The sequence below is a fragment of the Pseudophryne corroboree genome, chromosome 6, assembly GCF_028390025.1.
Source record: "Pseudophryne corroboree isolate aPseCor3 chromosome 6, aPseCor3.hap2, whole genome shotgun sequence".
Taxonomy (NCBI): Eukaryota; Metazoa; Chordata; class Amphibia; order Anura; family Myobatrachidae; genus Pseudophryne; species Pseudophryne corroboree.
The window spans coordinates 379,507,887-379,532,862 of record NC_086449.1 but is presented as its reverse complement, the minus strand read 5'-3'; the positions used below and the strand labels follow the sequence as shown (position 1 = coordinate 379,532,862).

The window sequence follows — 24,976 nt, the reverse complement described above, 5'->3', positions numbered from 1 at the left end:
CCACCAACTCTCTCAACGTCAACTTCCTCCTCAGTCAGTAACGTCAGTAGTCCTGCAGGCCATGTCACTGTCAAGACTGAGGAATCCTCTCCTAACCGGGATTCCTCCATAGGATACTTGAGTGGCATGCCTGCTGTTGCTGCCGCTGCTGTTGTTGCTGCTGGGAGTCGATCGTAATCCCAGAGGGGAAATTGGAAGACCACTTGTACTACTTCCAGTAAGCAATTGACTGTCCAACAGTCCTTTGTGAGGAAGATGAAATATGACAGCCGTCATCCTTTTGCAATGCGGATAACTGAGGCCTTGACAGCTATGTTGGTGTTAGACGTGCGTCCGGTATCCGCCATTAGTTCAGTGGGACTTAGCAAATTGTTTGAGGTACTGTGTCCCCGGTATCAAATCCCTTCTAGGTTCCACTTCTCTAGGCAGGCGATACCGAGAATGTACACAGACGTCAGAAATAGAGTCACTAGTGTCCTACAAAATGCGGTTGTATTCAGTGTCCACTTAACCACGGACATGTGGACAAGTGGAACAGGGCAGACTAAGGACTATATGACTGTAACAGCCCACTGGGTAGCTGAATGGCCTCCCGCAGCAACAACAGCAGCAGCACCAGTAGCAGCATCTCGCAAACGCCAACTCGTTCCTAGGCAGGTTACGCTATGTATCACCACTTTCCTTAAGAGGCACACAGCTGACAACCTCTTACGGAAACTGAGGAACATCATTGCAGTATGGCTAACCCCAATTGGACTCTCCTGGGGATTTGTGATATCGGACAACGCCACCAATATTGTGCGTGCATTACATCTGGGCAAATTCCAGCACGTCCCATGTTTTGCACATACAATTAATTTGGTGGTGCAGATTTTTTTTGAAAAATGACAGGAGTGTGCAGGAGATGCTGTCGGTGGCCCGAAAAATTGCCGGCCACTTTCGGCATTTAGCCATCACGTGCCGAAGACTGGAGCGCCAGCAAACACGCCTGAACCTGCCCTGCCATCAACTGAAGCAAGAGGTGGTAACGAGGCAGAATTCAACACTAGATATACTTCAGAGGATGGAGGAGCAGCAAAAGGCCATTCAAGCCTATATATCCACCTATGATATAGGCAAAGGAAGGGTAATGCACCTGACTCAAGTGCTGTGGAGAATGATTTCCGTCTTGTGCAAGGTTCTCCAGCCCTTCGAACTTGCCACACGTGAAGTCAGTTCAGACACTGCCAGCTTGAGTCAGGTCATTCCCCTCATCAGGTTTTTGCAGAAGCAGCTGGAGAGATTGAAGGAGGAGCTAAGACGGAGCGATTCCACAAAGTATGTGGGACTTGTGGATGGAACCCTTCATTCGCTCTGCCAGGATTCAAGGGTGGTCAATCTGTTGAAATCAGAGCACTACATTTTGGTCACAGTGCTCGATCCTAGGTTTAAAGCCTACGTTGTATCTCTCTTTCCAGCAGACACAAGTGTGCAGAGGTGCAAAGACCTGCTGGTTAGTAAATTGTCAACTCAAGTGGAACGTGACCCATCAACAGGTCGTCCTTCAATTTCTCCCGCCACTGGGGCTGCAAGGAAAAGGATAAGATTTCCTAGCCCACCCGCTGGCGGTGATGCAGGGCAGTCAGGAGCGAAAGCTGACATCTGGTCCCGACTGAAGGACCTGCCAATGATTACTGACATGTCTACTGTCACTGCATATGATTCTGTCACCATTGAAAGAATGGTGGAGGATTATATGAGTGACAGTATCCAAGTAGGCATGTCAGACAGTCCGTACGTATGCTGGCAGGAAAAATAGGCAATTTGGAGGCCCTTGCACAAACTGGCTTTATTTTACCTAAGTTGCCCCCCCTCCAGTGTGTACTCCAAAAGAGTGTTTAGTGCAGCCAGTAACCTTGTCAGCGATCAGCGTAGGAGGTTACTTCCACTAAATGTGGAGAAGATGATGTTCATCAAAATGAATGATAAATTCCTCCGGGAAGACCTTTACCAGCAATTGCCTCCAGAAAGTACACAGGGACCTGTGTAGTGGATTCCAGTGGGGACGAATTAATACTCTGTGAGGAGGATGTACACAGTGAAAGGGGTGAGGAATCGGAGGATGAGGATGAGTTTGACATCTTGCCTCTGTAGAGCCAGTTTGTGCAAGGAGAGATTGATTGCTTCTTTTTCGGTGGGGTCCCAAAAAAAACAGTAATTTCAGCCACAGTCGTGTGGCAGACCCTGTTGCTGAAATGATGGGTTTGTTAAAGTGTGCATGTCCTGTTTATACAACATAAGGGTGGGTGGGAGGGCCCAAGGACAATTCCATCTTGCACCTCTTTTTCTTATTTGCATCATGTGCTGTTTGGGGACTAGTTTTTTTAAGTGCCATCCTGTCTGACACTGCAGTGCCACTTCTAGTTGGGTCAGATGTTTGTGCCACACACTTGTGTCGCTTAGCTTAGTCATACAGCTACCTCATTGCGACTCTTTTTTTTCTTTGCATCATGTGCAGTTTGGGGCCTATTTTTTAAATCTGCCATCCTGTCTGACACTGCAGTGCCACTCCTAGATGGGCCAGATGTTTGTGCCGCACACTTGTGACGCTTAGCTTAGTCTTCCAGCTACCTCATTGCGACTCTTTTTCTTCTTTGCATCATGTGCTGTTTGGGGCCTATTTTTTAAATCTGCCATCCTGTCTGACACTGCAGTGCCACTCCTAGATGGGCCAGATGTTTGTGCCGCACACTTGTGACGCTTAGCTTAGTCTTATAGCTACCTCATTGCGACTCTTTTTCTTCTTTGCATCATGTGCTGTTTGGGGCCTATTTTTTAAATCTGCCATCCTGTCTGACACTGCAGTGCCACTCCTAGATGGGCCAGGTGTTTGTGCCGCCCACTTGTGTCGCTTAGCTTAGTCATACAGCCAACTCGGTGCAACCTTTTGGCCTAAAAACAATATTGTGAGGTGTGAGGTTTTCAGAATAGACTGGAAATGAGTGGAAATGAATGTTATTGAGGTTAATAATACCGTAGGATCAAAATTACCCCCAAATTCTGTGATTTTAGCTGTTTTTATGTTTTTTTCAAAAATCATCCAGATCCAAAACCAAAACCAAATCACGAAAGGGTGGTTTTGGCAAAACCAAGCCAAAACAAAAACACGAAAGTCGAATTAGAACCAAAACCAAAACAGAAAACACGAAAAGTGCCAGCCGCACATCTCTATTTCCACCCATACAATTACAATTTTAACAAAAAAATAATAACGAGGAGAGAGAGGCTTTGCAGTATTACAAATTAGACAGATTATGGTAAGTGGAAAAAAACTTTTTCCATGTTGTCATTATGGGCATTGTGTGTAGAATTTTGAGGGAAAAAATGGATTTATTCCATTTTGGAATAAGGCTGTAACATAACAAAATGTGGAAAAAGAGAAGCGCTGTGAATACTTTCCGGATGCACTGTATATGGCAAAAGGCAATTTTATGTAACATGTACTGTATGCTGACTGTATGTATATTACATTGTAGCATAATGTCAGAATAGGTGTGTATCGGGATGCCGGCAGCTGGGATCTCGGTGGTCAGTATCCCGATGCTGGGATCCTGGCCACAGAATTCCGGCCGGGGTGTGGGGAGAGCGTAGCAAGTCCCTTGCAAGCCCTGTGGCAACCACAGGTTCTATTCCCACTCTATGGGTGTCGTGGACACCCACAAGAGGGAATAGTTTCTGCTGGTCAGCATGCCGACCGTTGGGATTCTCAGCAGGCGGGATGTAGGGGGAGGTAATATGACCGGCGGTCTCCTGACCGCTTGTCACATAACTACTACATTCCATCAGAATGATCCTGTACCATTACCAACAGTTGTGGCAGCTTGAAACCCAATAAATAAATTGATCAACTGCTAAGAGCGCAGTTTCCTTTTGTTTTTGTTACTTCTGAAAAGGCACAGCAATGGCAAAACCATATTATTACCCTTTCATGCATAGAGGTCACTACAGTGTGTGTGCAGTCATTATCTCCTTTTGACATCACTTGTACAGTACATTGTATCCTCTTTTCAGGACCTCTACCAAAATTAGAAGGTATGCCACCTAGTGGCAGTTTGCAATTCCTCCTAAAACAATAAGACCAAAATAAAAAGGGGGAGAAAAGTTCACCAGCACCGACCACTTCTGAGATTTATGTAAAATCTGTTTACTTAGAGATAGCAGAGCAGGTAAAATAAATAAATTCAAGGAAAGTATTCTTTAGGGCATAATATGGTAGATTTTTTACTAATACTCAATTTATTTTTTTCACAGTTGATGTAAAATAATACAGTATGTCCACTTCAGTGGATGTCATGCAATACAAACATCCCTACTGCATGCTGGGCTTATCCCGGCAATTAGCATAACCTGAATATTTTCCTCATATAACAGCCATATACTGTATGCCAGTTTTCTCAACTGATAGCCTTTTGTGTCCTGGGTGCTTCCCCAACTTTCATACCATGGGTGGTAGCCAATTAGCCGCGAAGACCCATATCACAGCTATCCAATTACTTGCATGCGATAACTCTCCATAGGGTGTATTGCAAATTTATCTTCACCTACTCTGAGCAGGTGAAAATGTCGGGACTTTGGGGGTCATTCCGAGTTGATCGCTCGCTAGCTACTTTTTGCAGCGCTGCAATCAGATAGTCGCCACCTATAGGGGAGTGTGTTTTAGCTTTGCAAGTATGCGAACACCTGTGCAGCTGAGCTCTGCAAAAACATTTTGTGCAGTTTCTGGGTAGGTCTGAACTTACTCAGCTCTTGCGATCACTTCAGCCTGTCTGGTCCGGAAATTGACATCAGACACCCGCCCTGCAAACGCTTGGACACGCCTGCGTTTTTACAAACACTCCCAGAAAACGGTCAGTTGACACCTATAAATGTTTTCTTCCTGTTAATCTCCTAGTGATCGGCTGTGCGAATGGATTCTTCGTTAAATCCATCGCTCAGCAACGATCTGCTTTGTACCTGTACGACACGCCTGCACATTGCAGTGCATACGCATGCGCAGTGGTGACCTAAATGCTGCACTGCGAAAACCAGCAGCGTGCGATCAGGTCAGGTTCAGAACCGCTTGGACACCCTCCTTAATGGTTAATTAGGCACGTTAAAGCTTTTACATTTTTTTTAATTAGCCGATAAAAAGATGTGAGTTTTGGGGTGAAAAAGTGCAAAGTGATGGAAATTGGGGTACAAGGTATGGGACAGGTATATGGGGGTGCTTTATGAGTGGGACAAGTGTTTTTAGGCTTGCAGGTGGGAGTAATTGGTCATTTTTGCAAGTTTTTTTTAAAAGTGCCTTTAATTGACCCAAATATATACTTATACCCTTTTTCATGTACCCCAAATTTAATGATAGCATTTATGTGACACAAAAAGCTTGTTCTTTATCATTTTTAAGTGTTTAAAAAAAATGCATATTGCAGCCATTTAACACATTTTAAGTTCCCAAAATATTTTTATTGTGCCTTCTAATATAATTTTACTTTTATACTGTTATCCTATGTTACTTTGGAATTTTGGGGGGTACAGGCTGATTTTCCTATTTTTACTTGCACTTTTCGCTGGTTAACACATTGCAGGTCAATAATTTTTGCTATTTTCTAATAGGATAGGTTAAAAAATGGGAGAGCGCATACATACTATAAGCAGTTTTTTCAGCCGATAGGTACGATAACTTTTTACCTGTGATCATGGATTGCGATATCTTGGCTAATTGAATACCCGCTAAGCATTCAAATCAGTCAAAATCAGTTCACAAATCTGTAAAAAAAAGGCTAACTGTCTAGGTATGAAACAAACTCAGAAGTAAGTTAAAATATTTGTGTTATAAACACTGAGGACATTTTTGTGTCTGGACGAATGGGTTCGGTCACAATACTGATGCCAGCATCCTTACAGTCACAATGCCAACAGGGGCGAGGTAAGTATTCTAAGCTCCCCCTACCCCGGTTACCCTCCCTTACCGCAGCTTAACCTTAACCTCACCCCTTAATGCCTAACTATAACATTCCCCTTATTGACTAAACCTAACCCCCCTTTCTACAACCTAACCCTTACCCTCCCCCCTTAGTGCCTAAACCTATCCCCCTCCCCAGTGGTGCCTAACCCTAACCTCCCCTTCCTGCAGCCTAACCCTAACCTCTCTCCCCCCGCAACCTAACCCTAACCTCCTCCCCGCAGCCTAACCTCCCATCCCCCTGGGGTGGTGCCTAAACCTAACCCCCCTCCTCAGTCAAACCTTAACTCCCCCGGCTATACTTACCTTCAAGATTACGGCTGTTTTGATTCCGGCATTGGGACATTGACCTGTTCGGGATTCCAGAGTCGTGTTCTAAGGGGTGCTGGGATCCCGACAACCGATATCTTGATAAAAAAAAACTGGAACCATAGTAGACATTAGTTTTTTATTTTACCATACTTTTTTTTGCAAAAAAGCACCCCAAAAACTTTCACAATTAAAATACTGTTCCACGATAATAAGGCAACTTTTTATGCTGCAGATACATATTGTCCACTCAAGTGGACATGTATATAACGTCTCTATTTTTATAGTTATAAAAAAACACACAAAAAAGTTGTAATTTTTTTAAGTCCTGAAGACTAATAAAAACATTTAAATAAAATCTTGAAGTAAGTTAACATAATTTAGGTATGAAAGGTTTAATAGGAAGCAAGTGGTCTAACCTTACAGATCACATGCCAAAATTAGTGTATAGTTAACTAGTATTCAGTACTAAATACATCTTACTGTATGTTGTAATGTATTATGTCAAAACAGAATGGGTGCTTTACCTAAAATCATATAAATTTCATATTATAAAGAATGTTATAAACCACTTTGTTATTTATATGCGGATTTTGGTTATTGTTAAGAGAAAAAATGGAAGACAAAATGTCTATCTGGGGCACACTAATAAAATGATAAATTATCTAAACATAAAATATATCTGTTATCATTAAATACCCTAAAAAATTACACATACTGTATAAGGCAATAAATACAGTATAAATTCAAATACAAAATTCAACAGCTACCAAATTGACAGCCGTCAATAATTTGAATTCAAATGTTTACACTGTATTTATTGCCTTATGTGTGTAACTTTTTAAGGTATTTAATAATAAAAGTTATATTTTAAATTTAGATAATTTATAATTTTATAAGTGTGCCCCAGATTGACATTCTGTCTTCCTTTTTTGCCTCTGTACAAAAACAAAATATATGAGTTTTATGGACTAAAATCTGGTATCACCACAAACCTAGTGCTGTAATGACAGTGTATAGAAAGTTATAGACTTTATGTTGGTTAATAATAATAATAATAATAATAATAATAATAATATATTTTTCCTATAGAATTCATTAGTCTTGTGTGGACTCAACTCCTGTGTTTTCAGATAGTTAACCGTTTTTTTTTTAAAGATTTGGTAATGTATCAATAAAGTTTTCCAGATTTCAAAGAGTTCTTAGTTTGCATTTCCCTATTAGAAAGATTTGTTGTATTAGCATTACATTCAGACTATAAATGTGAAATACACAGTCCAATATATTCCCTATGAAACCTAGTGTCATTTTCTTGGGTGTGGATCATTCGGTCGACCCTAAAAATATCAACAGTGATTCCAAAAGGTCGACATGCACTAGGTTGACACAGGAAAAAGGTCGATATGGACAATAGATTGACGTGAAAAAGGTTGACATAGAAAGATTTTTTGGGTGTCATTTACTCCGTAAAATGACCAGGAACCCCAGTTAGTTCACTGCTCATACTTCGGGCAAGGTGCCTCGCTTCACTTGCCATGCTTTCGGCAAGGCAGGTTACTATTCCCAATCGTAGTCCATGTGGATGGTAAAGTATGAAAAACAAAAAATATTTTTCCTCAAAAACAATGTCGACCATTGTCACGTCGACATTTTGTCACTGTTGACCTTTTAACCATGTTGACCAATAATGTGCGACCTATTGACTGTCGACCTAACAACTGCATACCCATTTTCTTATACAGTACATGCTATTTGGAAGCTTTTTAAACAGAATATATCAACATGTTATTTAGCATTTCCATAGTTGGAAATAGGGAAAATATCACACAATACCTGTTTTCATTTAGTATGATAAAGGGCAGGACAAGTATTTCACCATTTTAAATGGCCGCCCAAGTAGTGACATCAGAAGGAAGCTGCAGATCTTGTACCTTGGCAAAACCATACTGTATTGTACGTGCCGCGGGGACAAATTCCAAATGTGTGAGGGGATTTAGGGGTTTATTTATCAACGTTTGTAGAGAGATAACATTTTGAGCAATAAAGTACTAACCAATCAACTTCTAATTTACATCTTATAGGCTGCATTTAAAAAATTACAGTTAGGAGCTGATTAGTTGGTACTTTATATCTCACAATTTTATCTCTCCAAGCTTTGCTAAATATCCCCCCTAGAGGAAGGAACATCCAGACTCAGTTCAGAATCAAACTCTAGCTTGACAACGTGGTGGTCCAGGTGTAAATGTGCACTTTTTATCTAAGGATGACATATAAATAAACACTATTTACTGAATGTAATATTTCTTTCTAAATTTCTCAATAAGAAACTTTTGTCCTAGGGTTGCCCTGAAAAAAGTTTGGGAACCACTACCATATTGAGTTGATTCAAAGCATTTGCTGATTTCATAAAATGCACAATTTCTTCTGAATATTAAGTCTCTGTCTTTATTTCAGGATTTAGAGATGCTGTTTGAGTCATATGGAATAAAGGTATGTTGGTGCTAGATCTACTGTACCACTTGTCTGACTTATATCTTTGCTGCACAACTGCAAAAATGATATAATAAAAACAAGATCACGCACTATAATGCATGACTATTTTAAAGATGGTACTATGAATTGAGTAGATTCATGTTGGGAAGTTTCCAGTACAAATGTATCATAATGTAACAGTTTCTGCATCCAGCTATGGTCAAAGACAATCAAAGATTACCAAGTCTTATTTCCTTCCATACTAGCTTTATTGCACCTTTGTGACAAGTAGAACTACAGATGGGTCCAACTTTATCTTGACTTCTTTGCTGCGCCTAGGCACACCATGGTTTATTAACATAAGCCTTTCATCTATTGTTCTGTATATCATATGGCATTGAATAGTCACAGCAGTCCTAGTCTAAAGCAATCAACTATCATGCAGTCTAATGTGCATCTCTAGCACATAGGGGGTCATTCCGAGTTGTTCGCTCGTTATTTTTTTATCGCAACGGAGCGATTAGTCGCTAATGCGCATGCGCAATGTCCGCAGTGCGACTGCGCCAAGTAAATTTGCTATGCAGTTAGGAATTTTACTCATGGCATTACGAGTTATATATATATTAGAGATGTGCACTTGAAATTTTTCGGGTTTTGTGTTTTGGTTTTGGGTTCGGTTCCGCGGCCGTGTTTTGGGTTCGACCGCGTTTTGGCAAAACCTCACCGAATTTTTTTTGTCGGATTCGGGGGTGTTTTGGATTCGGGTGTTTTTTTTTAAAAAACACTAAAAAAACAGCTTAAATCATAGAATTTGGGGGTCATTTTGATCCCAAAGTATTATTAACCTCAAAAACCATAATTTCCACTCATTTTCAGTCTATTCTGAATACCTCACACCTCACAATATTATTTTTAGTCCTAAAATTTGCACCTAGGTCGCTGGATGACTAAGCTAAGCGACCCTAGTGGCCGACACAAACACCGTGCCCATCTAGGAGTGGCACTGCGGTGTCACGCAGGATGGCCCTTCCAAAAAACACTCCCCAAACAGCACATGATGCAAAGAAAAAAAGAGGCGCAATGAGGTAGCTGTGTGAGTAAGATAAGCGACCCTAGTGGCCGACACAAACACCGTGCCCATCTAGGAGTGGCACTGCAGTGTCACGCAGGATGGCCCTTCCAAAAAACCCTCCCCAAACAGCACATGACGCAAAGAAAAAAAGAGGCGCAATGAGGTAGCTGTGTGAGTAAGATAAGCGACCCTAGTGGCCGACACAAACACCGGGCCCATCTAGGAGTGGCACTGCAGTGTCACGCAGGATGGCCCTTCCAATAAACACTCCCCAAACAGCACATGACGCAAAGAAAAAAAGAGGCGCAATGAGGTAGCTGTGTGAGTAAGATAAGCGACCCTAGTGGCCGACACAAACACCGTGCCCATCTAGGAGTGGCACTGCAGTGTCACGCAGGATGGCCCTTCCAAAAAACCCTCCCCAAACAGCACATGACGCAAAGAAAAAAAGAGGCGCAATGAGGTAGCTGTGTGAGTAAGATAAGCGACCCTAGTGGCCGACACAAACACCGGGCCCATCTAGGAGTGGCACTGCAGTGTCACGCAGGATGGCCCTTCCAAAAAACCCTCCCCAAACAGCACATGACGCAAAGAAAAAAAGAGGCGCAATGAGGTAGCTGTGTGAGTAAGATAAGCGACCCTAGTGGCCGACACAAACACCGGGCCCATCTAGGAGTGGCACTGCAGTGTCACGCAGGATGGCCCTTCCAAAAAACATTCCACAAACAGCACATGACGCAAAGAAAAATTTAAGAAAAAAGAGGTGCAAGATGGAATTGTCCTTGGGCCCTCCCACCCACCCTTATGTTGTATAAACAGGACATGCACACTTTAACCAACCCATCATTTCAGTGACAGGGTCTGCCACACGACTGTGACTGAAATGACGGGTTGGTTTGGACCCCCACCAAAAAAGAAGCAATTAATCTCTCCTTGCACAAACTGGCTCTACAGAGGCAAGATGTCCACCTCATCATCATCCTCCGATATATCACCGTGTACATCCCCCTCCTCACAGATTATCAATTCGTCCCCACTGGAATCCACCATCTCAGCTCCCTGTGTACTTTGTGGAGGCAATTGCTGCTGGTCAATGTCTCCACGGAGGAATTGATTATAATTCATTTTAATGAACATCATCTTCTCCACATTTTCTGGATGTAACCTCGTACGCCGATTGCTGACAAGGTGAGCGGCGGCACTAAACACTCTTTCGGAGTACACACTTGTGGGAGGGCAACTTAGGTAGAATAAAGCCAGTTTGTGCAAGGGCCTCCAAATTGCCTCTTTTTCCTGCCAGTATAAGTACGGACTGTGTGACGTGCCTACTTGGATGCGGTCACTCATATAATCCTCCACCATTCTTTCAATGGTGAGAGAATCATATGCAGTGACAGTAGACGACATGTCCGTAATCGTTGTCAGGTCCTTCAGTCCGGACCAGATGTCAGCATCAGCAGTTGCTCCAGACTGCCCTGCATCACCGCCAGCGGGTGGGCTCGGAATTCTGAGCCTTTTCCTCGCACCCCCAGTTGCGGAAGAATGTGAAGGAGGAGATGTTGACAGGTCGCGTTCCGCTTGACTTGACAATTTTGTCACCAGCAGGTCTTTCAACCCCAGCAGACTTGTGTCTGCCGGAAAGAGAGATCCAAGGTAGGCTTTAAATCTAGGATCGAGCACGGTGGCCAAAATGTAGTGCTCTGATTTCAACAGATTGACCACCCGTGAATCCTTGTTAAGCGAATTAAGGGCTCCATCCACAAGTCCCACATGCCTAGCGGAATCGCTCCGTGTTAGCTCCTCCTTCAATGTCTCCAGCTTCTTCTGCAAAAGCCTGATGAGGGGAATGACCTGACTCAGGCTGGCAGTGTCTGAACTGACTTCACGTGTGGCAAGTTCAAAGGGCATCAGAACCTTGCACAACGTTGAAATCATTCTCCACTGCGCTTGAGACAGGTGCATTCCACCTCCTATATCGTGCTCAATTGTATAGGCTTGAATGGCCTTTTGCTGCTCCTCCAACCTCTGAAGCATATAGAGGGTTGAATTCCACCTCGTTACCACTTCTTGCTTCAGATGATGGCAGGGCAGGTTCAGTAGTTTTTGGTGGTGCTCCAGTCTTCTGTACGTGGTGCCTGTACGCCGAAAGTGTCCCGCAATTCTTCTGGCCACCGACAGCATCTCTTGCACGCCCCTGTCGTTTTTTTAAAAATTCTGCACCACCAAATTCAAGGTATGTGCAAAACATGGGACGTGCTGGAATTTGCCCATATTTAATGCACACACAATATTGCTGGCGTTGTCCGATGCCACAAATCCACAGGAGAGTCCAATTGGGGTAAGCCATTCCGCGATGATCTTCCTCAGTTGCCGTAAGAGGTTTTCAGCTGTGTGCGTATTCTGGAAAGCGGTGATACAAAGCGTAGCCTGCCTAGGAAAGAGTTGGCGTTTGCGAGATGCTGCTACTGGTGCCGCCGCTGCTGTTCTTGCGGCGGGAGTCCATACATCTACCCAGTGGGCTGTCACAGTCATATAGTCCTGACCCTGCCCTGCTCCACTTGTCCACATGTCCGTGGTTAAGTGGACATTGGGTACAACTGCATTTTTTAGGACACTGGTGAGTCTTTTTCTGACGTCCGTGTACATTCTCGGTATCGCCTGCCTAGAGAAGTGGAACCTAGATGGTATTTGGTAACGGGGGCACACTGCCTCAATAAATTGTCTAGTTCCCTGTGAACTAACGGCGGATACCGGACGCACGTCTAACACCAACATAGTTGTCAAGGCCTCAGTTATCCGCTTTGCAGCAGGATGACTGCTGTGATATTTCATCTTCCTCGCAAAGGACTGTTGGACAGTCAATTGCTTACTGGAAGTAGTACAAGTGGGCTTACGACTTCCCCTCTGGGATGACCATCGACTCCCAGCAGCAACAACAGCAGCGCCAGCAGCAGTAGGCGTTACACGCAAGGATGCATCGGAGGAATCCCAGGCAGGAGAGGACTCGTCAGAATTGCCAGTGACATGGCCTGCAGGACTATTGGCATTCCTGGGGAAGGAGGAAATTGACACTGAGGGAGTTGGTAGGGTGGTTTGCGTGAGCTTGGTTACAAGAGGAAGGGATTTACTGGTCAGTGGACTGCTTCCGCTGTCGCCCAAAGTTTTTGAACTTGTCACTGACTTATTATGAATGCGCTGCAGGTGACGTATAAGGGAGGATGTTCCGAGGTGGTTAACGTCCTTACCCCTACTTATTACAGCTTGACAAAGGCAACACACGGCTTGACACCTGTTGTCCGCTTTTCTGTTGAAATACCTCCACACTGAAGAGCTGATTTTTTTGGTATTTTCACCAGGCATGTCAACGGCCATATTCCTCCCACGGACAACAGGTGTCTCCCCGGGTGCCTGACTTAAACAAACCACCTCACCATCAGAATCCTCCTGGTCAATTTCCTCCCCAGCGCCAGCAACACCCATATCCTCCTCATCCTGGTGTACTTCAACACTGACATCTTCAATCTGACTATCAGGAACTGGACTGCGGGTGCTCCTTCCAGCACTTGCAGGGGGCGTGCAAATGGTGGAAGGCGCATGCTCTTCACGTCCAGTGTTGGGAAGGTCAGGCATCGCAACCGACACAATTGGACTCTCCTTGTGGATTTGGGATTTCGAAGAACGCACAGTTCTTTGCGGTGCTTTTGCCAGCTTGAGTCTTTTCAGTTTTCTAGCGAGAGGCTGAGTGCTTCCATCCTCATGTGAAGCTGAACCACTAGCCATGAACATAGGCCAGGGCCTCAGCCGTTCCTTGCCACTCCGTGTGGTAAATGGCATATTGGCAAGTTTACGCTTCTCCTCCGACAATTTTATTTTAGGTTTTGGAGTCCTTTTTTTACTGATATTTGGTGTTTTGGATTTGACATGCTCTGTACTATGACATTGGGCATCGGCCTTGGCAGACGACGTTGCTGGCATTTCATCGTCTCGGCCATGACTAGTGGCAGCAGCTTCAGCACGAGGTGGAAGTGGATCTTGATCTTTCCCTAATTTTGGAACCTCAACATTTTTGTTCTCCATATTTTAATAGGCACAACTAAAAGGCACCTCAGGTAAACAATGGAGATGGATGGATACTAGTATACTTATGGATGGACTGCCGAGTGCCGACACAGAGGTAGCTACAGCCGTGGACTACCGTACTGTGTCTGCTGCTAATATAGACTGGATGATAATGAGATGAAATCAATATATATATATGTATGTATATATAATATCACTAGTACTGCAGCCGGACAGGTAGATAATATATTTATTAGGTAATGATGACTGATGACGGACCTGCTGGACACTGTCAGCTCAGCAGCACCGCAGACTGCTACAGTAAGCTACTATACTATAGTAGTATGTACAAAGAAGAAAGAAAAAAAAAACCACGGGTAGGTGGTATACAATTATGGATGGACTGCCGAGTGCCGACACAGAGGTAGCTACAGCCGTGGACTAACGTACTGTGTCTGCTGCTAATATAGACTGGATGATTGATAATGAGATGAAATCAATATATATATATATGTATTGTAACACTGTAGGGGTGCAAGGTGCCTTTTCCTGGGGAATATGGCAGCACGCAGCAGCTGAGGAACAACACAAGTCCAGTTTCTGGTACAACTGACCCCGGCCAGTTTTATTGAAACAGAAAATAAAACAAACCCCAAAATAAAAATACCTTGCCTGTCCGGCACTAACTAAACATAAGATGTTCCTAACTGTCACTAAACAAAACACAGAGTTCTTCAGTACATACTGTATAGCTTACTTGCATCAGAAAGCGTGTCTCTCACACACAGATCCTGCAGCCTTCCCAGGCAGTCTGCCCCTACTAATCAGGTTAGAAGCACTATATCACTCTTACACAGCTGAAACCCTGATTAGCCCTCTGTGAGGCCAAAGACCCGAACTGGGCCCAATGTCTAGAACTCGCCTTATCTCTCTCTCAGAGCCTTTACCCAGCTTTTACAGCAAACTGAAAAGGTTCAGACAAAACAAAAAGCATTTTTCCTAGAAGTTAACATTTTCTAAAACATGTAAGACAAGAACCTGGGACAAATATACCTGCCCTCAAACACTATCCCAGTGTTCTTGTCACATATCCCCCTCCCCTGTTTCGACCTAGGGGCCGGAACACTTGTAGCCCCCAAACAGAAGATGCGAGACAATGCATCTGCGTTGGCCAATTGTGTTCCCGGTCTATGTTCGACAGTAAACTTAAAGTCCTGCAACGCTAGAAACCATCTAGTTACACGAGCATTCTTGCCTCTATTTACATACATCCATTTTAAAGGGGCATGGTCTGTCACTAGTCTGAATTGTCTACCCAAGAGGTAATATCTCAAGGTATCTAGTGCCCACTTAATGGCCAAAGCCTCCTTTTCCACAATGGCATACCTTTTTTCATGCTCATTGAGTTTCCTACTCAAATAAATGATAGGGTGTTCGTCCCCATCTCTGGTTTGGGACAGCACAGCACCTATCCCTACCTCTGAGGCATCTGTCTGTACCACAAATTCTTTTGAAAAATCTGGTGTTATCAACACCGGTTGTGAACACAAAGCCACTTTTAACGCTTGGAACGCCTTTTCTGCATCAGGGTTCCATTTCACCACATTTGACTGCTTCCCTTTGGTAAGGTCTGACAACGGCACCGCTGTGGTCGCAAAATTAGGAATAAACCGTCTATAGTACCCAGTAATTCCCAAAAAAGCCCTTACCTGTTTTTTATTCACTGGACGAGGCCAGTTTTGAATAGCATCAACTTTATTCAATTGGGGCCTAATCAGACCTCTGCCTATGGTGAAGCCCAAGTATTTGACCTCCTCCATTGCGAGGCAGCACTTTTTTGGGTTAGCAGTTAACCCTGCCTCTCTGATTGAGTCCAGTACTGCTTGTACTTTAACCAAATGTGACCCCCAGTCTGTACTGTGAATTACCACATCATCCAAATAGGCAGCTGCATATTTTCTATGGGGCCTCAAAATTTTATCCATCGCCCGTTGAAAGGTTGCTGGAGCCCCATGCAACCCAAAGGGTAACATCTTATACTGGTACAGCCCCTCCGGAACCGAAAAGGCTGTTTTTTCTTTGGCGCTATCAGATACAGGTATTTGCCAGTAACCTTTGGTCAGGTCCAATGTGGTGAGAAACCTGGCTGTTCCCAGCCTTTCTACAAGCTCATCCACACGGGGCATGGGGTATGCGTCAAACTTGGACACCTCATTTAACTTACGAAAGTCATTACAGAAGCGTATGCTACCGTCGGGCTTCGGGATGAGCACTATGGGACTGGACCACTCACTGTTAGACTCCTCTATGACTCCAAGTTCTAACATGGTTTTAACTTCCTTAGAAATAGCTTCTCGCTGAGCTTCAGGAATCCTATATGGCTTTAAATGAACCCTGACCCCTGGTTCTGTGACAATGTCATGTTTTATTATGGTCGTTCGGCCAGGCAGCTCTGAAAATACCTCCCTATTTTGGATGAGAAATTCTTTAACCTGATTGTTCTGATCAGCTGATAATGTCTCTGACACCTTCACTGCGGGAAGCAACCGGGGTGAAGACACCGAAGGGCAAGGCTCCGCTGACAGAGACAACCTATCTTTCCAGGGTTTGATTAAGTTAACATGGTAGATCTGTTCGGGTTTTCTCTTTCCCGGCTGGTATACTTTGTAATTAACCTCATTCACTTTTTCCCTAATCTCAAATGGACCCTGCCATTTAGCTAGGAATTTGCTTTCCACAGTGGGTACCAAAACAAGAACTCTATCTCCAGGAGCAAATTCCCGTATCTTGGCACTCCGGTTATAGACCCTCTGTTGAGCACTTTGGGCCTGTTCCATGTGCTCTCTGACAACAGGTACCATGGCTGCAATCCTATCCTGCATTTGTGTTACATGCTCAATAACGCTTCTATAAGGAGTGGGCTGTCCTTCCCACGTCTCTTTGGCAACATCCAACAGCCCTCTGGGGTGTCTACCATACAACAAATCAAATGGAGAAAACCCCGTAGAGGACTGAGGAACTTCTCTGATGGCCATTAACAAGTAGGGCAACAAACAATCCCAGTTTTTCCCATCTCTCTCAACAACCTTTTTTAACATACTTTTTAATGTTTTATTAAACCTTTCCACCAACCCGTCAGTTTGGGGATGGTAGATGGACGTCCTGAGGTGAGTGACCTTAAATAACTTGCACAATTCTTTCATGATCCTTGACATAAATGGAGTACCTTGGTCAGTCAAAATTTCTTTTGGTATTCCCACTCTACTAAATACCTGCACCAGCTCCCTAGCTATCGCCTTGGTTGTGATAGTGCGTAAAGGGACAGCCTCAGGATATCGAGTGGCATAGTCCATAATTACCAGGATATACTGATGGCCCCGAGCAGACTTTAACAAGGGTCCCACGAGATCCATGGCTATTCTGTCAAACGGGACCTCTATAATAGGCATGGGAACTAGTGGGCTCCTGAAATGGGGTCTAGGGGCATGATACTGGCATTCAGGACAGGAAGAACAATATTCAGACACTTCTTTATAAACCCCTGGCCAAAAGAACCTTTGTAAAACTCTTTCAGTGTTTTTTTCTGCCCCTAAATGTCCTGCGGTAACGTGACTATGAGCTAAATCTAGTACCGTTCTCCGATAAGGCTGGGGAACTACCAGCTGTTCCACCACATCCTCACCCCTTTTGACAATGTGGTACAAGAGCTCATTACAGATGGCCATGTGGGGATACGTAACCCTGTCACCTGGTACCACAGGTTCCCCATTAACAATCTTAACATTCTCTCTAGCCTTTATTAAGGTAGGATCCTTTAACTGTTCAGACGCAAACAGATCCTTCTTTACCTCCAGGTCAGGCACGCTTTCAGTTCTAACTACTATGTCTCTGTTCCCGGCAAGAGGGTCCTCACTGGACTCCCCATCTGTCACTTCCCCAGCCAAACTAGCAAAAGGCAAAGGGCCAGAAAGTTCCGAAGACCCACGTACATCCAAAAAATCACCGGTATTATCAACTGGCTTTTTACTTCTCACATCTGTTGATAACCGTGATTCCCACAGTTTCCAAAAATGAGGAAAATCCCTCCCTATTATGGCCTCATGCACCAAGGTAGGGACCAGTCCCACTTTAACCATTGCTGACCCACAACAAGTTTCTATATTCACCTCAGCAGTGGCATAATATTGGGTATCCCCATGTATGCAAGTTACCCCAATAGGTATTTGCTGGACCTTTAAGGGGTTCACTAACCCAGCTTTCACGAGGGTAACTAAACTTCCTGAATCTAGCAAGGCCTCTACCCGGTTACCTTCTAAGAACACATCACACATTTGTTTTTCCAGCTCAGGTGAAGGTACCACAGTACAGGCTAACCTAGCAAAGAAAGACATTCTGCGACATTCAAAGGCAGCATCACATTGCATGGGTTCTTGCGTGACTGGGCAATTGGCAATAACATGACCTGGCATACCACACCTAAAACATTTAACCACACGATTATCAACCCATTTGGGCAGCATAGACCGTTCTAGCCCCATTGGCCTGTTTCCAGGGCCAGTGTTTACAGTCTCTCCAGCCTTGCGTTCTCTTAACCGCCCAGCAACGTTTTCCCACGGAACAGTCTTACCAGTCTTTACTGAAGGGCGCTGTCGAGGATCTATGGGTTGCTGGGTGGTCATCAGTAGTTCCTCTGCTGCCAAATACCTCTCTACCATGTCCACTAATTGGTCAGCAGTACCCGGGTTTCCATGGCTCACCCACTTGCGCAGGACCATGGGCAAAGATCTCAAGTAGCGGTCCATGACGACTCTTTCCACCATCTGGGGACCAGTTAATGTCTCTGGCTGCAGCCATTTTTTTGTTAGCTGAATAAGGTCGTGCATCTGGGAGCGCGGAGGCTTCTCCATGGCGTACAGCCAACGGTGCACCCGTTGTGCTCGTACTGACAGCGTGACTCCCAGGCGGGTCAGGATCTCAGTCTTTAGTTTATCATAGTCCCGAGCCTCAGCAGGGCTTAAATCAAAGTAAGCTTTTTGGGGCTCACCTGACAGGAAAGGTGCCAGCAGACTGGCCCACTGTGCTTTCGGCCAGTTCTCACGCTCGGCAGTCCTTTCAAACGTGGTCAGATAGGCCTCCACATCATCAGCCTCTGTCATTTTCTGCAGGAAGTGACTGGCTCGTATAGAACTAGAGCTGGTTGGAGCACTGACGGCCACATCTCCAACCCGAGCTGCAAGTCTCTGCACCACTTCTGCTAAGGCCTCTCTATCCTGACGCTGTAGTCTCCAATTTTCCTCCATTGCCACCTGCTGCTGTCGGTTAGCCTCCTGCTGAGCCGCTGTAGCTTGCAGCAAGGCTTTAAGCAGATCCTCCATGTCAACAGATTTTTCAGGCGGCTTTGCAGCTGCTTTCACCCAGGACATATATCAAACCCTCAGGGGTGAGTCTCAGTAACTTCACACTGGGCTGTATCTGCATAAACCACCGTTTTCTGCAGGCCTCACAAAGCTGCTGCTTTCACTTATGCGCAGAACGGCCTGCTCGCATTCTCCACCAAGTTGTAACACTGTAGGGGTGCAAGGTGCCTTTTCCTGGGGAATATGGCAGCACGCAGCAGCTGAGGAACAACACAAGTCCAGTTTCTGGTACAACTGACCCCGGCCAGTTTTATTGAAACAGAAAATAAAACAAACCCCAAAATAAAAATACCTTGCCTGTCCGGCACTAACTAAACATAAGATGTTCCTAACTGTCACTAAACAAAACACAGAGTTCTTCAGTACATACTGTATAGCTTACTTGCATCAGAAAGCGTGTCTCTCACACACAGATCCTGCAGCCTTCCCAGGCAGTCTGCCCCTACTAATCAGGTTAGAAGCACTATATCACTCTTACACAGCTGAAACCCTGATTAGCCCTCTGTGAGGCCAAAGACCCGAACTGGGCCCAATGTCTAGAACTCGCCTTATCTCTCTCTCAGAGCCTTTACCCAGCTTTTACAGCAAACTGAAAAGGTTCAGACAAAACAAAAAGCATTTTTCCTAGAAGTTAACATTTTCTAAAACATGTAAGACAAGAACCTGGGACAAATATACCTGCCCTCAAACACTATCCCAGTGTTCTTGTCACAGTATGTATATATAATATCACTAGTACTGCAGCCGGACAGGTAGATAATATATTTATTAGGTAATGATGACTGATGACGGACCTGCTGGACACTGTCAGCTCAGCAGCACCGCAGACTGCTACAGTAAGCTACTATACTCTATAGTAGTATGTACAAAGAAGAAAGAAAAAAAAAACCACGGGTAGGTGGTATACAATTATGGATGGACTGCCGAGTGCCGACACAGAGGTAGCTACAGCCGTGGACTAACGTACTGTGTCTGCTGCTAATATAGACTGGATGATTGATAATGAGATGAAATCAATATATATATATATATGTATGTATATATAATATCACTAGTACTGCAGCCGGACAGGTAGATAATATATTTATTAGGTAATGATGACTGATGACGGACCTGCTGGACACTGTCAGCTCAGCAGCACCGCAGACTGCTACAGTAAGCTACTATACTATACTAGTAGTATGTACAAAGAAGAAAGAAAAAAAAACCACGGGTAGGTGGTATACAATTATGGATGGACTGCCGAGTGCCGACACAGAGGTAGCTACAGCCGTGGACTAACGTACTGTGTCTGCTGCTAATATAGACTGGATGATTGATAATGAGATGAAATCAATATATATATATGTATGTATATATAATATCACTAGTACTTGCAGCCGGACAGGTAGATAATATATTTATTAGGTAATGATGACTGATGACGGACCTGCTGGACACTGTCAGCTCAGCAGCACCGCAGACTGCTACAGTAAGCTACTATACTCTATAGTAGTATGTACATAGAAGAAAAGAAAAAAAAAAAACACGGGTAGGTGGTATACAATTATGGATGGACTGCCGAGTGCCGACACAGAGGTAGCTACAGCCGTGGACTAATGTACTGTGTCTGCTGCTAATATAGACTGGATGATTGATAATGAGATGAAATCAATATATATATATATGTATGTATATATAATATCACTAGTACTGCAGCCGGACAGGTAGATAATATATTTATTAGGTAATGATGACTGATGACGGACCTGCTGGACACTGTCAGCTCAGCAGCACCGCAGACTGCTACTGTAAGCTACTATACTATAGTAGTATGTACAAAGAAGAAAGAAAAAAAAAACCACGGGTAGGTGGTATACAATTATGGATGGACTGCCGAGTGCCGACACAGAGGTAGCTACAGCCGTGGACTAACGTACTGTGTCTGCTGCTAATATAGACTGGATGATTGATAATGAGATGAAATCAATATATATATATGTATGTATATATAATATCACTAGTACTGCAGCCGGACAGGTAGATAATATATTTATTAGGTAATGATGACTGATGACGGACCTGCTGGACACTGTCAGCTCAGCAACACCGCAGACTGCTACAGTAAGCTACTATACTCTATAGTAGTATGTACAAAGAAGAAAGAAAAAAAAAAACCACGGGTAGGTGGTATACAATTATGGATGGACTGCCGAGTGCCGACACAGAGGTAGCTACAGCCGTGGACTAACGTACTGTGTCTGCTGCTAATATAGAGTCTAGACTGGATGATAAATTATTGATAATGAGATGAAATCAATATAATATCACTAGTACTGCAGCCGGACAGTTACTATATATATTTATTATGTAATGACTGATGACGGACCTGCTGGACACTGTCAGGTCAGCACAGCACCGCAGACTGCTACAGTAAGCTACTATAGTAGTATGTATAAAGAAGAATGAAAAAAAAAAAAAACCACGGGTAGGTGGTATACAATATTATATATATATATATATATATATATATATATATATTATATACAATTATATATATATATATATATATATATTAAACTGGTGGTGATTGATTATTAAACTGGTGGTCACTTCAGGTCACGTTGCAACTTGCAACTAGTACTCCGAGGCCTAAGCAGACAATCACAAAATATATTATTATACTGGTGGTCAGTGTGGTCACAACAATGGCAGTGTGGCACTGACTCTGGCAGCAAAAGTGTGCACTGTACGTTATATGTACTCCTGAGTCCTGCTCTCAGACTCTAACTGCTCCCCACTGTCAGTGTCTCCCCCACAAGTCAGATAATACACTTACAGTCACACTATCTATTATCTAATCTAGTATAAAATATCACTTCAGCAGCAAGTAGTATAGTAGTATACAGTATAGTAGTACTCCTCCTAATAATGCTCCCCAAAATACTGTGTCTCTCTCTTCTCTAAACGGAGAGGACGCCAGCCACGTCCTCTCCCTATGACTCTCAATGCACGTGTGAAAATGGCGGCGACGCGCGGCTCCTTATATAGAATCCGAGTCTCGCGATAGAATCCGAGCCTCGCGAGAATCCGACAGCGTGATGATGACGTTCGGGCGCGCTCGGGTTAGCCGAGCAAGGCGGGAAGATCCGAGCCTGCTCGGACCCGTGTAAAAAACCTGAAGTTCGGGCGGGTTCGGATTCAGAGGAACCGAACCCGCTCATCTCTAATATATATATATATATTTATAGTAAATACTGCTAATGCATGCATGATAATGTACCAGATTAACAACAGGCATGCACTGTAGAAAATACACCATAGTCAGGTGCAGTATAATTTAACAAATTAATAAATAATGAATAAATAAATGCACTAGGATATATTCTGGAACCTAATCCCTAGATGAAGAGGTGGGCCCACAGGCAGTTGGGCTCATCGGGGGTTTCCCCAGATCCCCTGTGGGCCAGTCCGACCCTGAATGCATGATATATTACTACAGTTGATAACTAGTTGTATTGACAGTAGATGAACAATAGATGTTGCCCATTATACCTGTTTGTTACTAATTCTAAACTGTAATATATTTGTATGTTTTCCTGTTTAGCTAAATCTTCTGAAGGAATTAACTGACCATCTCATACAACATGGGCTTACAGATTTGTTTCAGCATCTCCCAAGCTCAAAGAAAGATCGTGCCACTAAGAAAAAGCAGGTTTTAAAACACACAACAGACACTGCTGTAAGTTGTTTACTTTGAGGAAATGATAACCTATTGTATTTTACAGCTTGCACACATTCTCACACCTTATGTACCTGCCCAGTACTAATGATGCCCATTTTGACACATTTTCATCCATGAACTACAGTATTTGTATTTTTTAGAAAAACTGTCTCAGATCTTTCAAAGGGTTTTTATTATTGAGATGAATAATATACACAAAATATGTTGATACTTAACAAAATGTGCCATATTAGTAGGAATGTGCCTCTAGAGTTGAGAGCAAATTGCAGCCCAAATGTACAAGTAAAAAGTGGGCAAGGTGCTTATTTGGTTATGGCAAAATACATGTAACTCAAGATACGCTTTCTGCATATCTTGATACAACCGAATACTAGATAAGCCAGACATCATCATCATCATCATCATCATTATTTATTTTCATGGTTTTTCTAAATTCTGATATACAGTATACACATTATTTTCTTCTGCAAATGTTCTGTATATGAAAAATAATTTTTATTAACATTTATTTATGTCTGCATATTCTGATGCCCTTTAAGATTGGCAATATAAAAAAGTTTAGGTTTAGTTGGAACAAAAGTACAACACCAACTCCTGACAGTCTGAACAAAATACAGTTGTGGAACATTTGCAGAAATAATTATACATAATACAATAAAAATACAGTGAAATATTGTAATCAAATTTGCTGTGAAATGGGATAAAGCTATTTTATATATAAGTAATAATTTTACATATAAAAAATAATTTAATGAACAGTATTTCTCTAACGTCCTAGGGGATACTGGGATGGTCTCAGTACCATGGGTATAGATAGGGTCCATTGAAGCTTTGGCACTGTAAATGTCTTCAGAGTGTGCTGGCTCCTCCCCTCTGTGCCCAAGGGTGCATTCTCTGGAGCTCCAGGGAGTTTTCTTCAAAACTATTCTAGTTTGTTATTTTCAGGCAGCACTGGTTGGCACCAGTCTGCCTATGTCGTGAGACTTAGGGGGGGAACCGGACCAACCTCTTGAAGGGTTAATGGTCTGTATATATAGGACATACCTCCTGAAGTGTTGTTTCGCTCGCCCCCAGGGTGTGTGCGCACTCCAACAGCATGCCACCACCCCTAACAGAGCTGAAGACGCTGGTGTGGTGAGTACAGGAATCGGGGTCCCGGTTTTCTATTTCTTCCGAGTGTTCCACTTACAGAGTTCCCATGTCTGGAAGAAGGGGAACTCCTGGTATTTCTGGATGTCAAGGATGCGTATCTTCACATCCCGATATGGCCGCCTCATCAGGCTTACCTCAGGCTTGCATTGCAAGACAGTAACTACCAGGTCCAAGCCTTGCCTTTTAGTCTCTCAATGGCACCAAGGGTGTTCACAGGGGTGATGGCAGAGATGTTGCTACAACTCTGCAAGCAGGGAGTGAATATCGTTCCATACTTGGACAATCTCCTCAGAACGGCTATGTCCAGAGCACAGTTGATGGAAAGCATCAGCAATACAATAGAACTTCTCACGGATCATAGGTGGATTCTCAATCTGCAGAAGTCCCGCCTATAACCTACGCAGAGGCTTCGGTTCCTGGTGATGATTCTGGACACAGTGTCTCAGAAAGTGTTCATTCCTATGGAGAAAAAAATCAATTCAGACGATGGTTCGTTCCATTCTGAAGCTGAACAAAATCTCAGTACTGTACATCTTTGCATTCGCCTATGGAGCAAGATGATGGCCTGTCGGTACGGAAGATTCCATGCATGACCATTCCAGCTGGATCTGCTGGACTAATGGTCAGGGTCACATCTGCACATGCGCCAGATGATATGTCTTTCACCAAAAGCCAGGATTTTCCTCTTATGGTGGTTGCAGATCTCCCACCTGGTGGGGAGTCAACACTTCGGAATTCAGGATTGGATTCTTTTGACAACGGTAGCAAGCCTCCATGTTTAGGGTGGT

The 24,976-nt window shown here is 43.7% G+C and overlaps 1 protein-coding gene across 1 annotated transcript in view; it reads left to right on the top strand.

Annotated features, from left to right (window-relative positions):
• Positions 1–24,976, top strand: part of LOC134934577 (collagen alpha-1(VII) chain-like) — an 817,258-nt gene that overhangs the window by 301,106 nt on the left and 491,176 nt on the right. Inside the window, exons 64-65 of the mRNA XM_063929986.1 lie at positions 8,747–8,782; positions 22,899–23,033. Of these exons, the coding sequence (XP_063786056.1) occupies positions 8,747–8,782; positions 22,899–23,033 (171 nt within the window). The remainder of the gene's footprint in view (positions 1–8,746; positions 8,783–22,898; positions 23,034–24,976) is intronic.